Source organism: Neopelma chrysocephalum, unplaced genomic scaffold (assembly GCF_003984885.1).
Source record: "Neopelma chrysocephalum unplaced genomic scaffold, ASM398488v2 Primary Assembly neopelma1_139, whole genome shotgun sequence".
NCBI classification, from domain to species: Eukaryota; Metazoa; Chordata; class Aves; order Passeriformes; family Pipridae; genus Neopelma; species Neopelma chrysocephalum.
In genome coordinates, this window is record NW_020897801.1 from 543,314 (window position 1) to 557,316 (window position 14,003).

The 14,003-nt window shown below is 39.5% G+C and overlaps 1 protein-coding gene across 1 annotated transcript in view; it reads right to left on the minus strand.

Moving 5' to 3' along the window:
- Window positions 1-14,003, minus strand: part of RERG (RAS like estrogen regulated growth inhibitor) — a 109,674-nt gene that overhangs the window by 15,915 nt on the left and 79,756 nt on the right. The window contains exon 3 of the mRNA XM_027699714.1: window positions 1,873-1,929. Coding sequence (XP_027555515.1) covers window positions 1,873-1,929 — 57 coding nt within the window. The remainder of the gene's footprint in view (window positions 1-1,872; window positions 1,930-14,003) is intronic.

A 14,003-nucleotide genomic window follows, 5' to 3' on the forward strand; every position in this document is an offset into this window, starting at 1 on the left:
AATTTCTGATTGATCTCTGAAGACCTGGATAGTGGTTACAATTTCAGGTTTTTTTTTTTTTTTTATTTCTAACACTTCAGAACCTTCTTTGAATCCCATTCTGATCCATAGTTGGAAAAAATAACACTTACAAAATGATCTCTGGTGGGCAGCTTTCACCAGAGATCATTGTGATCAAGAAATAACTTACTGACAATAATTTGTTTTTGAATTTCTCAAACCTTTTCCTCCGAGCAATTTAAAGCACTTAGCATCACAATGACTGTAATATATAATTTTTAAGCTGTTATTCTTTAAACTGAATGAAAATGTAGAATTCAGTAGGTTGTGAGAGATTTAATTTTTGGTTTATTGAGATGGGACTGTTGTCTGCACGAAAGCTTTGTGTTGTAACCATTGAATTCCTGAGGGGCACAGTAATTTTCAACTGTATTCATTTGTAAAGCAGAAACAAATGTCAAGTCTAGTACAGCAAAAAGGGCATGGAGCCTTCATAATGGGGAAAAAATAATAAACCTTGCAGCTTGCTAATAACTTTGTTTGTGTGCTTAAACAAGGCAAAAAGGATGCTTTTGCATGCAGTGTCCCTGTAAGAAGTTAATGAACTTGGACTACACTGAGAGAGAACACTTTATACACTTCTTGTCAAGTTCTTAAAATGATGTAATAGTGACAGAGATGTGAAGTACTAAAACTAATAATACTAATAGAACGTTATACTGAACATCCCCCTGTGCAGCACAAGGCAGGTGACACATAATTCACTGATGAATATATATTGATAGTAGCAGACAAAAGAATGTATTTGAGTTCAGGTTGTTCTGAGATTTGTTTTCCCAAGATGAGGTTTCTGATGTCTGTCATCTGTTCATCTTGTCAGATAAAAATACTTGTATGATCCTGGATACTTTGCTTTTTTGAAAGGGCTACCTGGGTTCTGTAATAGAAGATACTAAACTTTGTTTTTGCTGTGCAAGTTTATGGCATTCTCTATTTCCTTAGTGAGACCTCTTAGAGAAAGAACATTAATACAGAAATAGATATTTAACTGTATGATCTGCATTGGAGCCTGCAAAGAAAGTTTAGGAAGGAGACAGAAACACATTGTTGAAGAAAAAGGAATTTCTCAGCCCTTTACTTCGTGAACGTCTCAACTTGCACTTCTTGGCCTGGATCTGTTCTGGTACAGAGCATTTAAATATACACTGATTTAAGAAATGCTAAGAAATTTAACCTTGGCAAAAATTTTAAGTCAGACCTCTGTTGGACATGTTTTTTGAGATATCTGAGCCAGCTTCTTGAAAGTGCCAGACCCAACAGAGCTAAGTGGGAGCAGTGTAAGAGACATGTGGATGCTCTTTTGATGGTCAGTGCCCCTATCTGGTCACCCAAAAAGTGAGACACAATATATGTTCAAAAGTGAGGACAAAAAACTTGCCTAACTCTATGCATAGTGACAGTATGAACCTACAATTTTTTTCCCCTGGATTTTTAAGGTCTGTATTGGAGTCATCTTATTCTCTAGCACATGATTGTTTGGTTTATTCAAAAGCAGAAAACTGATCGCACACTAAATAATTTGCAGAGTGAAAAAGCAAATTGAAAAAGCAAATTGATTTCAATGGCAAAATTCCCACGGACCTGTGTGGGCAGAAATGTGCCCCATGCAGTAATTCAGCTTTCAACTGAGTGTGTTACTGCTTCTCTATCCTGCTACCTTAGGTAACAATTTGTTCCAGCCTTAAATGACCATAGAGAAGCTTTGTACAGCAAATTTAAAGGTTGACTACAGCTTGCAACTCTAAGAATTTCCATTATTTCAGCTGTGGTATTCTATCCAGCACACAATGCTTACAGAATCAAACAACCTACCTAGCGTTGGATCGTACTCCCAGATGAACCGTTTGGTCAGGAAGCGTACGACAAGAGCTGGAGAGACAAAGATTTCAGGTGAGAAACACAAGACATCAACTCAACAGATTTTTTTTTTAATTTTTTTTTTTAAGCTTTCCCAGCAAACTTTTCCATGTAAAGGGACACGGAACAGCTTCCCTGAACTGTCAGCAGAATTCTGTGTCGCTTATTGTAGCAGCTGAGAACTTTTCACTGTTTGTGGCCCACTTCACACTTTAGGAGGAGGGGAACAAAATGAAAATAAAACCAAAACTCTTTACAGCATTCATCATTTACCCACCTAACAATGCAAGGCAAAGAATACCAGAAGGTTTTGATGGTACTCTCTAATTTTTTCCACCTTTTTTTTTTTTTTTTGGTCACAGTAGCTTCTACCATTAAAGAACCAAAACAACCCCATTTACAATGCTACGAGCGGATGACCTTCGGTAAAAACCGTTACTTTGGATGCTTTAGGTTTTCTATAAGCAGTAGAAAAAGAGCTGGCAGTTTTTGAACCAGGATGCTTCCATGCTTCAAAATGAGGGTTGTTCAAAATTTCATTCTTGAAAACTTCTTCTTCAGATTGTAAATCTTCTAAGGCAGAAATAATTGGTTGAATAGCTTCCTTCTCTATTTTGGCATGCCTTCCTTGTAACAATTTACTTCAATGTTTTGCCTACTTGTCACTTGAAGCAAACAGCTATAATATTTTAAACCAATGGTCAACAAATGCAATTAATCAATTTGCAGAAATAGAGAAAAGAATTTAGATTTTGGAGCACTGGACAGCTAGCTCCTAGTTTCAGTTTATAGCCTAAGGTTTTCCTACTTTTGCTCTTACATTTAATTTTTTTCTGTCCCTCCACCTCTTTTAAAAGCAACTTATATGAACTTTGATTATGTTCAAATTTAAAAGTAAGCAGTGCTTTGAATTTCTAGTGGAATTTCAGTTAATTTCATTTCTAGTAAATGAATCATTTACTACTGCCAACTATTCAAAATCCTTTCTGCATTTCCAAGATGAAGCCAGAGATATCACTGCACTAGCTATGATTGCAGCCATTACAGCTGTAGAAAAAGTTTTCCCTGTCATCAGCCCTGTAGGATTGGTCATTCTTTTGGTTGCAGATGGACAGTAAAAGGTGACAGCTAAACTCAGTTCTAATCCTTTTCAAAATTAAAGCCATGAGAATGCCCTACATCCCAGATTTCTGTGCCCAAGAGTAGGAGAAGGCAACAGTCTGAAGAATAAATCTAATGAATTAAGGTTTGCTTAATCAGACAAACAGAACACTAGTTTTCAGAAGATTAACTATGCCTCATACTTGGAGGGGTAATAAGAAGCTGATCCTAAGGAAATGAGATCACCACACAAGAGGCAGTTTTAAATTGGTATTATTTTAAGTTTCTATTTTCCTTAGGAAATACTACTTTTTCTTTTTTTTTAGCTTTGGCAGAAACGCTCTCCTTGTCCCTCAGAGTATATGTGGCAATTCTTAGTTGAAAGGCAGAAGAGAGTGGGGGAACCCGTCCAACTATCCTTATATTTAAACATGGCCCACTTAGTTGTGGTAACCTTATACTTATAGATGGAAATTATTGGAGAGGAGGGTCAAAATGCTGAACAGGACTGAAAGAAAGTCTCTCATGCACTAATGTCTAGGGCAGGTGATAGAGAGCAGCAGCTCTGAAGGAGTAGAGGAAGAAGAGTGGATTTTGGAGGTAGCCCAAAAGAAGGAAGTGAGGAGGTGACAAGCAATGAGAAGGAAAAGTAGAACTGGACTGCAGCTCCTGAGATGAGCCTGGGAGGAGAGAGGTACAGCTACATACAGAGGATGAAATGGTACAGGTGTGGAGTGCTGCAAAGGTGAAGAATTAAAGATCACAGATGTAAACTCTGGTGAGAAAGGAAAAATCAGGTTGTATTTGTCTCCAGCACATACAGATACATAAATAATCACATATGCAGGAGATAGCTGAAGTAAAGAAATGAAGGTGGCTGCCACACACAGGGCCAGATGGCAATTAAGTCTCCCTGCTGGCAGGTCTCAGCAGGGAGCACAAAAAGCTCGGTGAGCTTGCTGGGCACTGCCAGTAATAAAGGACTTGTGTAAGGCTTGCTTGGGCCTGGTGAAGGGAAGAATAAAACACCTCAGTACAACCCCAGGCAACTGGGGAAGTGTCAGCTTCAGAGTCATGTACTCTGTTCCAGTTCTGGGGTCATGCACCTCGGGGCTGTGCAGAGCTGGTGCTCCAGCAGGGCTGCCTCTGCTCAGCCTCCCCTCTTCTGACCTGGCCAATTACTTCAAAATACTCCTGCTCTCTTTCATGGCAATGATCACAGCCCATCCTATAAAGCTTTTCACTTCCACACATTTTCATGAGGCTGAAGATTAGCAGCTAGCTGCATTTCACAGGTGGGGAACGTGAGATATTCTTGATCTGGAGTCTTTTCAGTTTATAAGTGTTGCAATCTATGTAGGGCGGGAAATCGCTTTTGCCTTGTTTGGGGTGCTGAGCAGACGGGCCTGTGACCTCCAGTTGAGTATTAAAGCAATGTATGTGACTGCTGTCTGATTTGACTGAAAATAGTCAGTGACAGGAGAGCTGGGAAGAGTATCCAAGTGCTTGGGCTGTCACTCTGGAGCTTGCTGGCTCACGCTGCTTGCCCTAGCAATGATCCCCTAGAGCAGGGGTATTGCTGTGGAGCCATGTTGTTTATGTCGAGCTCACTTACTGCCAGATTACATCACTTTTCAGTAAAATAACTCTGCCAGCAGAAGAATCAGAAGTGAGTACCTTAGCAATTCACTACACTTAGAGCTGTAGTGCTCAGATTTCTGCTGCTGGCATAAATGATGCTTCAGGCAAAGCAATAAAACTTCCCCTGCCCTCAGTAACGCTGAATAGAAGGAGTTGAGATGGGCATTACTTCCTTCTTACCTTAGAAAAGTTGGGTGTACCCTGTGACCTGTTAGCTTTATTTAGACATGCTTAACTCCAATACTAATACTGAGCCAAAAATAGCCCAACAGACTGAAAAAAATAATCCAAATGCTAGGTTTTGATTCAAAATAACACTGAGGTTGAGACTGTCTGAAACACATTACTTTCTGACTAAATTAACTAGCTAATTCCAATATTCATATTAAAATGGCCATTTCCAGTGCTTATCCTCAAATGCATTTTGAAGTAGCCAAGACTAGGATCGATGCAGTAGTTAATAGGAGTGATTTTCACAGCCCTCCACTGAGACTAATCCAGGCTCTTCCCCGAACACTTACTGCTTGTGAAATACAAGAACTTGCAGGCTTAGAAGGAAAGAATCTCCAACAAACTGCTTTTTGGATTCCCACTGTGTTTTTCAAAGACATGACCATTACCTAAGGGAATTGACGTAATGTCCCAGCAAAGGAAGAATAGACTCATGTCTCTTTTTGCCTTTCCTTACACCCTCACTTCCAAGTCAGCTGTTTTGTACATGGTATAAATTAGGGTAGAACTTGGCATAGGGCTTTCATTCACTCACGTTTAAACCTTCTGCCTTAGAAGTTATTCTTGGAGAAGAAACATGACTATCTGTCAAACACATTTGCAGTGCAACTCCACTGAAGACAATGAACTTATATCAGAAATTAACTTGTCATATAAACTGAGATTATCAACCACACAATTAATCAATTTCTTTCAAACTTGTGTGGCTGAGGCCCTTATTCAGCTATAAAAATCTCAGTCCATATCTTTTGGAACTTTTTTGTATGTGTGCGATATTTTGCGTCTTGCTTTAGTTCTTTGTTTGGATTTAGTAACATAAATGCTCTAGCTAAATTTACAATCTGTCTGAATACATGTCTTCACGAATTTGGTGTTGTTCCAGCTAATGCAAGCTGAGTTTTTTGGGGAAGAAGAGAAACAAGGTTCTATTTGAAAATCATCCCCCTTCCCAAAAAGCTACAGAGTTATTATAAGAAAAATAACAGTTCAGCAGTGAAATAACTGTATGATGACTCTTATGCCATGAGAATTTTCAACTGTAAAAAAGTCTAAAGGTAGTCTCATTATTTAAGTTATGAACAAATCCATTCCTGGTGCCATGATGATATGTCATCAGTAAACCATACTTGGCAGGAGACACCAGAGTGGTTAAAACCAAAGGTTATAATGATCAAAAGGCACTTTCACAAATGAAGCATTTAGTTTTTTTAAAGTGTGTATTTTTGTTAGAGTTCATCCCCCATTACCCTTCTCAGAGGCCTTTCATATATTGGAATTTCAGTCCCCTTGGAGCATCATGTGGTAAGTTCCAGTCTGCAGGATGGCAGTGCCACTGGCTTCTGGCATGCAATGCACTGCCTCCTTATGCAGCTCTGTGTCCCGTTTTGGGAAGTAATGGTTTGTTTTAAAAATAAAACCCTGAGAATTTAATTTGCTCCTGAAAGTGCAGGTCACTTGAGGGCATCTCTGTGTGTGTGCATGTGTGTGTGTGTGTAAAACATGAACTTATAATACGGAATCCTTTTCCGATCCTGATAAATGATGGATATAAACACGTGGTCATTACTTCTGGCTCTGCATCTGTGGGCCTGGGTTTGCCTCAGCTTTGACAGTATCTCTGGGAATTGAGTGATGTGGGTATATGAGAGGTGAGCAAGACATCAACAGGAGGATTTCTCTGCGTTCGCTTCCTCTCTTGGACCTCACTGTGGTCACTTCTGACGTTCAGATCTAATGTAGTAAAGCAGAAGTTTACTACAGTAAATTTAATGGAGCAAAATGAGATCAGTGAGGAAAAAGGAAAGGAAGAACTGTGCCAAGTATAAAATGTTCTGGTTTATACTGTCTTGCTGTCTCAAACTCTTCGTATTTTATGCAGCTTGTAGTCACTGTCTTAAGCAGTGAACTGTTCAGAAAAATTACTGCTTATGCTTTTGTTTTTCTCTGTAGGGGTACAAGGAGGTCCTCCACTAACTGACGATATAAATACAAAGACTATATATACTTTAGTATATAAAGATCAATTAAATATAAATGACAAAAGTATATATTCTTTTTTATATATATACTATATAGGAATTTATATATAACAGTGTGTGTATATATTTATGTATATATATATACTGTGCTATAGTAAGTACAGACTAGGATTAAACAGCTGTGTGATGAAATGTGTTGCTCTTGCCCTTCAGGACGTTAAATTGCTTAGTGTAATGTAAGCCTTTTTTCTTCAGTGGTAGTGGTGTGGGCTTCAGTTCTGTGGACTCAAATCTGAACACCAAAAACAATTCGAATGTCTTTTTGTTCTGGTGGGGTATAAAGGGATGGGAATACCTGTCTCAAATATCTACCTTAGTCCCCACAGCAGGATCATGGACTAAACCAACATTCCACATTCAAGTATACTTCAAACCCACTAATATATTATCAAATGTAAAAAATTAAGCACTACGTATTGGATTTATATTTACAAGAAATAATATTTTACATGCTGAACATGCACGTAGCAGGACTCCAAAGACTGCTCCAAATACTAATTCACTATGTTGTTCAATTAGATAACTGACCTTCTTTTGACAAGCTGTTTGGAAAGACTGTCCTATTGCAGAAGACACTGAGGCCATAGTCCTACTCATCTGTGATTTTTAGCAGTATTCATCCTTTGGCCTGACCAAATGTCAGTGTATTTAGTGTCACTGTCATTTTTTTAATTTCTACAAGGTTTTGCAGAGTATTTCTTTTGTCAGCAGCAATTTCAGTTTATCTCAGATGTAACTGCATTTTACTGCTGTGGGAAATATGTGATTTTAGGAGCTTTTACTGGAAAGGGCCTGGGGAAAAGTAACCTGTTTCAAGGAGCTGATCTGAAATTCTGCTGGTCCACAGCATGGTGTATTTACAAATTCATCTCAACTGTCTTAATAGCAGACTGGAAGGAAGCACCACATCAGATTACTTTACAAGCTTAGGGGTGCTATCTGCCTTCACATGTCCGGGCACAGGGTCTTGTGGGTGCTCCAGCTCTTCTGCAACGTCTAGCTATGCCTGGTCCTGCTTTGGTAGGCTTGCAACTTTCGCACAAATCAAGTCCAATGTTAAGGAATTGCCAGTATCTCCCTTCACTGGTAGAGATATCTGGACCCCAGGTTAGAATCAAAATTTGTCGCTACTCGGAGGCTGGGGAGAAACCAACCTTGGCACCAGCCTGTTAGTGAAATGAGGGGCACTTTCTTTATTCAGTACTGCACAGGGAAAACACAGGAGTCGTTTGTCAAAATCTTTGATTATAACCACATGCTAATGTTAATAGCAGGAAGTGACTTTTTTCTTGCTTCTGGTATGCTAATTTCACAGTAAAAGAACCTCTCCGTATATTCATCTGGACAGTCTACTGTGATTTTCACAAAATACACTGATTAGTAGTCATTCATCCCATCACCACTGAACAGGAGTATTTTTGTACTTATGTTCTGCCCATTGCTTTCAGTGCTGGAGGCATTTTTTCTACAATAGCTGCTGCACATGGAATATAAGCAGGAGGCTTAATTTATATTATGTTATCCCATTCCCTAACACATAATTCCAATATAAGGTTGGGGTTTTTTTTTCCACAGGTCTCCTTCATAAAAGATAAATGATCAGACTGGTCATTTTAGGATCACAGTGTGTACTATCCATACTTCTACCATTTCTCCTCTCTTGACTTCATTGTATAACTTATGCCACCCCTTTTTTGAAGACTAAACTTTCTGGTTTGTTATTACAAACACATATGGTTTTCCAAAACATAGTTAATGGTAACACCTCCAGATGTGTGTCTGACAGTATATTTGTGATGGGGTTGTAGAGAAAGCCATATGGATGAAATCACACAAATAACCATTGCTTTTCTAGATAACTGACACGGGTAAGGTTTGAATTTCCATGCTGTTTTGAAAGACACTGGGCAAAGTAAAGTAGAATAGGATTCTCAGTATAAAACTTTGACATAAACCCCACCCCCCATCCCAAGGTAAAAAATAAAAAAGTTAAGATTTGAGGGAGGGGAGGAAAGAAAGAATGGGTGGAAAGCTTTTTTCTTTAAAAATCCAGTTCATTAAGACAATGGCAAGATGTCAAAATTTTCAGGGGGCTGTAGCTTTTTTATATTTTATTTTCCTTACATTTCTTCCAGTGTGGAGTTTAGAAAACATCCCACTCTCTTTCTATGGTCAAATTAGTTAGTCATCTTTAAAAGGAAAAAGAAAGGAAATAAAGGGGGAATTCTAGAATGCTTTCAATGGCAAGATATTCTTCTGGTTCCTGTCAAAGTATTTTGGCATGAGTGAATTTTTGTTGGACAATTTTGAACATAAAGGCCAGTTTTTGGAAGGAAGCTAGGTTTTTAGATTTCTCTTTCAAAGGAAATGACTGAACACCTCACAATTGTCTGCAAAGAATGTGCAACTCAGGAAATGCAAATTTAAAACAAACAAACACAGATCCAGCTTTACTAGCTTCTTTATTCTTTTACTCACTGTTGTTTTATATTACACTGGAAAAATTCGTGGAACTAAATTGTGTCTTTTTATCCAGATGTCATTTTACAGGAAGATGGCAAAGATGCACTTTCTTGGCTGTAGCCAACAACAGCTACTCAGCTTCAGCTGATTTGTATGTATCAAAAGGGTTTAAAGTTGATTTTGCTCTGTCAGTGCTGAGCTTGACCCAAGGTACAGGCAACATGAGACACTTGAGTGACAGTCCAGAAAGGAAGGGCTGTCTGGCTGTTTTGGAGATGCCTTGAATTGCTCCTAGGACAGTGTGGAGCTGCTGTCTCATCCCCTGCCAGGGCAAAGGGGGGAACATACATGAGCACCAGGAGTGGCCATACATACACACATGGCCAGTGCCAAAGTGGGGAGTTTTGTTGCTGTCCTGTTGTTTTGGTTTTGGGGTTTTGTGCGTTTTTTTTGCATTTGGTCTGACCCCTGCTCTGTCCCCCTTCCTATGCTCAAAAGGCAAGAGGTGAATAGGAGGAACCAGGAGAAAGGGGAGGGAAGTGAAGATGCCTTATTTGAGAAGGTCAGCATGTCCTGGGAGGCCTGTGGACCGCTTTCCCAGGGAGCAAGGGAGGGGGTGCAGTCTCATGACAGAAGGAGATGAATTTTTTCTAATAAATTGAAAAGACAATTCTGTGCGAGTCCTTGGTCAAGGTAGGGACTGGTCTGCAAGGCCCAGCTGTCCTGTGAGAGCATCTTGGCTGCTGACAGCAACCTGACCATAAATCCTTAGCCCTGCTTGAGGAGGACCCTGATGGTAAGGAGCTCAAGGAACCAATTTGCCCCCTGTTGGGGTTAGTGCTTGGTAGTTCTGTGGGTTGGCTAGTGTTTCATCATCCTGCTAACTGCTGTCCTTGCCAGCAGCAAAAGACATTTTGTATCACGTGGTACTTCTGGTATGACAAACCCATTTGGGAAAGGCACAACATACTCTCTGCTACTAGGCTAAAGATTTAGAGTAACTCTAAATGCTTAAAAATACAATTTTATCAGGCTCTAGCGAGTCAGCTTGAATGAGAGGGCAGTTAACACACTGTAAGTAAGGCCACTGGCATTAATGCTGGATCACTGCCTGGTCTTGGAACTTTCACGATAGCAGAAAGTACCTTTGTCAAAGTGCCTACAACTGTGCTACTGTTTCACTAAGTCTGTATAGATGAGTACAAATGGTAACTAAAAATGGCATAAAGTGTACCTTCTCTCATTTGCCTCAGAAACTCAGTGATGGAAAGGCATGCAGGACTCCACATTTCATTTTGGTAGACAACACTGGGTGTTTCTGTGTGGTCAGTCTGAAGACTAGCTGTCACTCTCTTCTCCTCAGCCTGACTGTAATAATTCTCTTGTCTTATTTATAGTCTATATATACTATATGAAATGAGACTACAGCTTGCATCAAATTAAAAACAAGCTGTTCCCTGGCTTTTTTCTGTGATGTGATTAATTTCTTTTACATGCACACCTTGGCTTTCCGGATTTGGCTCCATGGAAATGTCAGATAACCTGGAAAAACTTTGCATTGCAATTACAATCCAGCTACAGTAGGTTATACAGGAAGATCTTGAAAGATCATATGTCCTGTGCAATTTCCATCTCGCTTTGACAAAAGAGCTTAGCTGAACACTAGAAGTTCGTTTTAGCCCTACTGACTGATGTGCCACAAATCAGTTGATAGATACATGCCTGTAAGGTGCCTGTGTCACAGGGAGATGAAGATTCAAGGCAACACAATATATTGAAAACTGACTCATGGATTTTTCATGATCCCCTTTTTTTATGAGCCAGATGACACAAACATTGATAAATGTTACATCTTTTTAATACAGTGCACAGTACAATGTTTATGGGGACTCATTTTTTTTCAAAATCAGCCATTAGCTGATTTTGTATTGCAGCTCCTTGGCTACCCGTAATTTAGGGAAGAGGGTAAGGAATTATTTTCTTTCTGACAAGCTCATTGCCAAGTACCTGAAGCAAACACGTGGAGAAATTCCCAGAAGAATGGGAGAAAGGTATGTGAGAACAGAGATAGTGACCCACAATGGTTTTCAGGCTTGTGTGACTATTTACTAGCAACATTGTCTATGTCTTCAGGCTGCCTCCAGCATCTCATGAAAAGTGGTGGCAAATGTCCTGATGATGGCTGTTCTCATATTTTAGCTATTTTGGTTTTTTACCCTCCCTCCTTTTCTATGTTGCAATGATATCTGCTCCTGTTATTTGCATGCCACCTGGAATTTCAAACTTTTGTTTGTACCAGCAATTTATTTTTAATTACAGCAAACAGCTTTGCCATTACACATTGAGAATTAAGAGACACAGCAGCAGGAGCAGAGAAGCTCTTTGAGAGGTATCATGTCCACAGCAGGATTTGTGATACTGGAGAAAAATAAAAGTGAATGACAGAACGGCTATGATTAACAATGGAAGTGAAATGTAAGGTAAACACTATGGACCATGTATTTCTTTCTCACAGTAAAAAAGAACTGTGTTGCAAAGTGGAGAAATGATTAGCTGAAGAAGAAAGCTCAGTCTGATTAAAGGTTTTCTGACATATGTAGAGATGCTCATTCCTAGAGGCAAAAAAGCGACCCTTTGGGAGATGGGACTGGTAGCTACCTAATAATATCTCACAGAATCACCCCAGCATCACCTCTTTTATTTTGTGGAGCAAGCTGGAGGAGCAGGTGTGGGTGGAGAGCAACTTTTTCATAAATCACTAGTGACCAAAGTCTGTTTATGACTGAAGCCTACCTGGTGATCTGCCTGATCTCACATCACTGCTCATTCCATACAATCTCTGTCAGTAGGAAGACTAATTAATCCCAGAACCTGGAAGTAGTGATTTCTTATCAGAGTATGTTTTGATAGGCAAAGATAAATACTGCTAAGTAGTCCAGCCAGTATACTACAGTGTGGCATGCTTGCTTCCCGGTACTAGTAACAGAATTAAATGAATTTAAACTAATTAATTGTTTTGATAAACAACTATCATCTCCTATCTCTGGCTGCAACTACAGTTTTATGAGCACCCATTTGGTGCCTATAATAATGTAGGGGTTATTATTAGCCTTCTGCTTGGAATCTGGACACACAATCCTGGGAACTGTTCAGAGTAAACTTTAAAATTATGTGTGTATGTGACAGGAGGGAAGCATGATCTAAATTTAAAAGGTAAATTTCTGCTTTCATTTTCAGTGCTTAAGGGCATTCAGCTAATAAACGTCACATGTCTTCAAACAAAGTAAAAGACACAGTAGTAGATAATGGATGTTGTAAAACCTCTGACTTATCTCAAGTCTGCAATTTGGGGGATTAACATAACTTAGTTTATGATGTTCATCACAGCTGCCAGGAGACCTGGCCCTGCCTCCCGTGAGTGCAAGAGCTACAGGAAGTGCTCTTCTGGTCTCAGCTGGCTAATTAACTGTACTTAGTTAAAAGTCTATATTAAGTGGAAGGTCTGCTACATTCCTCCATGCTGAATAATGAGTTACACTCCAAAAATCTGAGGTGCTATCTGTGTGAGATTCTCTTGTCCATAGAAATTATACGGATAGGAAAGATAACTAGTCATATATTCAAGACTCTTTCAATTATCTCATTCAGTGGTTTATCCAGTTTGAAGTGACCTTAGTGATGGATTTTCTTCATTCTTGTTACATGAGACTGCAACCACCAAGTTCCTGTTTGTTCTAGGGGGACTTAAATCCCATGGCAGTTTTGCAAGTGGATTGTCATCTTTCCCTTCATGTTTTCCTCCATCCTGAGGCTCAGTAGGTACATGCTACCTCAGTGGATAACAGTGTCAGGAGTTCAAAGATCCTCCAGGACTAAGGAAGCTTGATATTTTCTCAGGCCAGCATGATAAATGTCTCATTGCTAAGTTTTTCTTTTAATGCTTTGTTTCAAGAACACTTCCTCAGTTTCACCCCATGTTCTTTTTAGAGTGAGCAGAGAGAATATAAACAATTCCACTTTCTCTGCCAGCATTTGAATAAGAGAGTATACATTTATTTTTCCTGTTACTGACTTGCAGAGTGCCATACATTGACTGCAGTAATCTGCATTTGCTTTGCTGTTCACAATGACATCATAAGAGCCATGAGGAAACACAGCCCTGGGAATCTACAATTTGACAAGTAAGAAAAAACCTCCAATTGCTAGTAATGAAAGCTGATTCAGCTGCTAAGGGAGTCAGTCCAAGAAGTGCTTTACATTCCTTACTTTGCCATGCCTTTTGTTTGGCTTTGCCCAGAATAATGGGTGATTACATTTTCAAGGCTATAAGTGCCTGGCAGAACAGAGAGGTAGCCAGCATGATGCCCAATAACATTTAAATGGTGTTGGTCTCTAAGGATGCCCTTCCCCAGTGTAATCCCATCCATTCCTGCCAACCAAGACTTGTTGTCACTCCCCAGTCTGTAGCTCTCCAACTCCACCCACTCAGCCATGCTGATTCAGTTGTGTATGGGGGTGGACTCTGTGCAGAATTCATGAAATTATCCTGATCCAACCCCAAAACTGGTTTGTTGGGGTTTGTTTTGTTTTGTTGTTGGGGTTTTTTGTTGG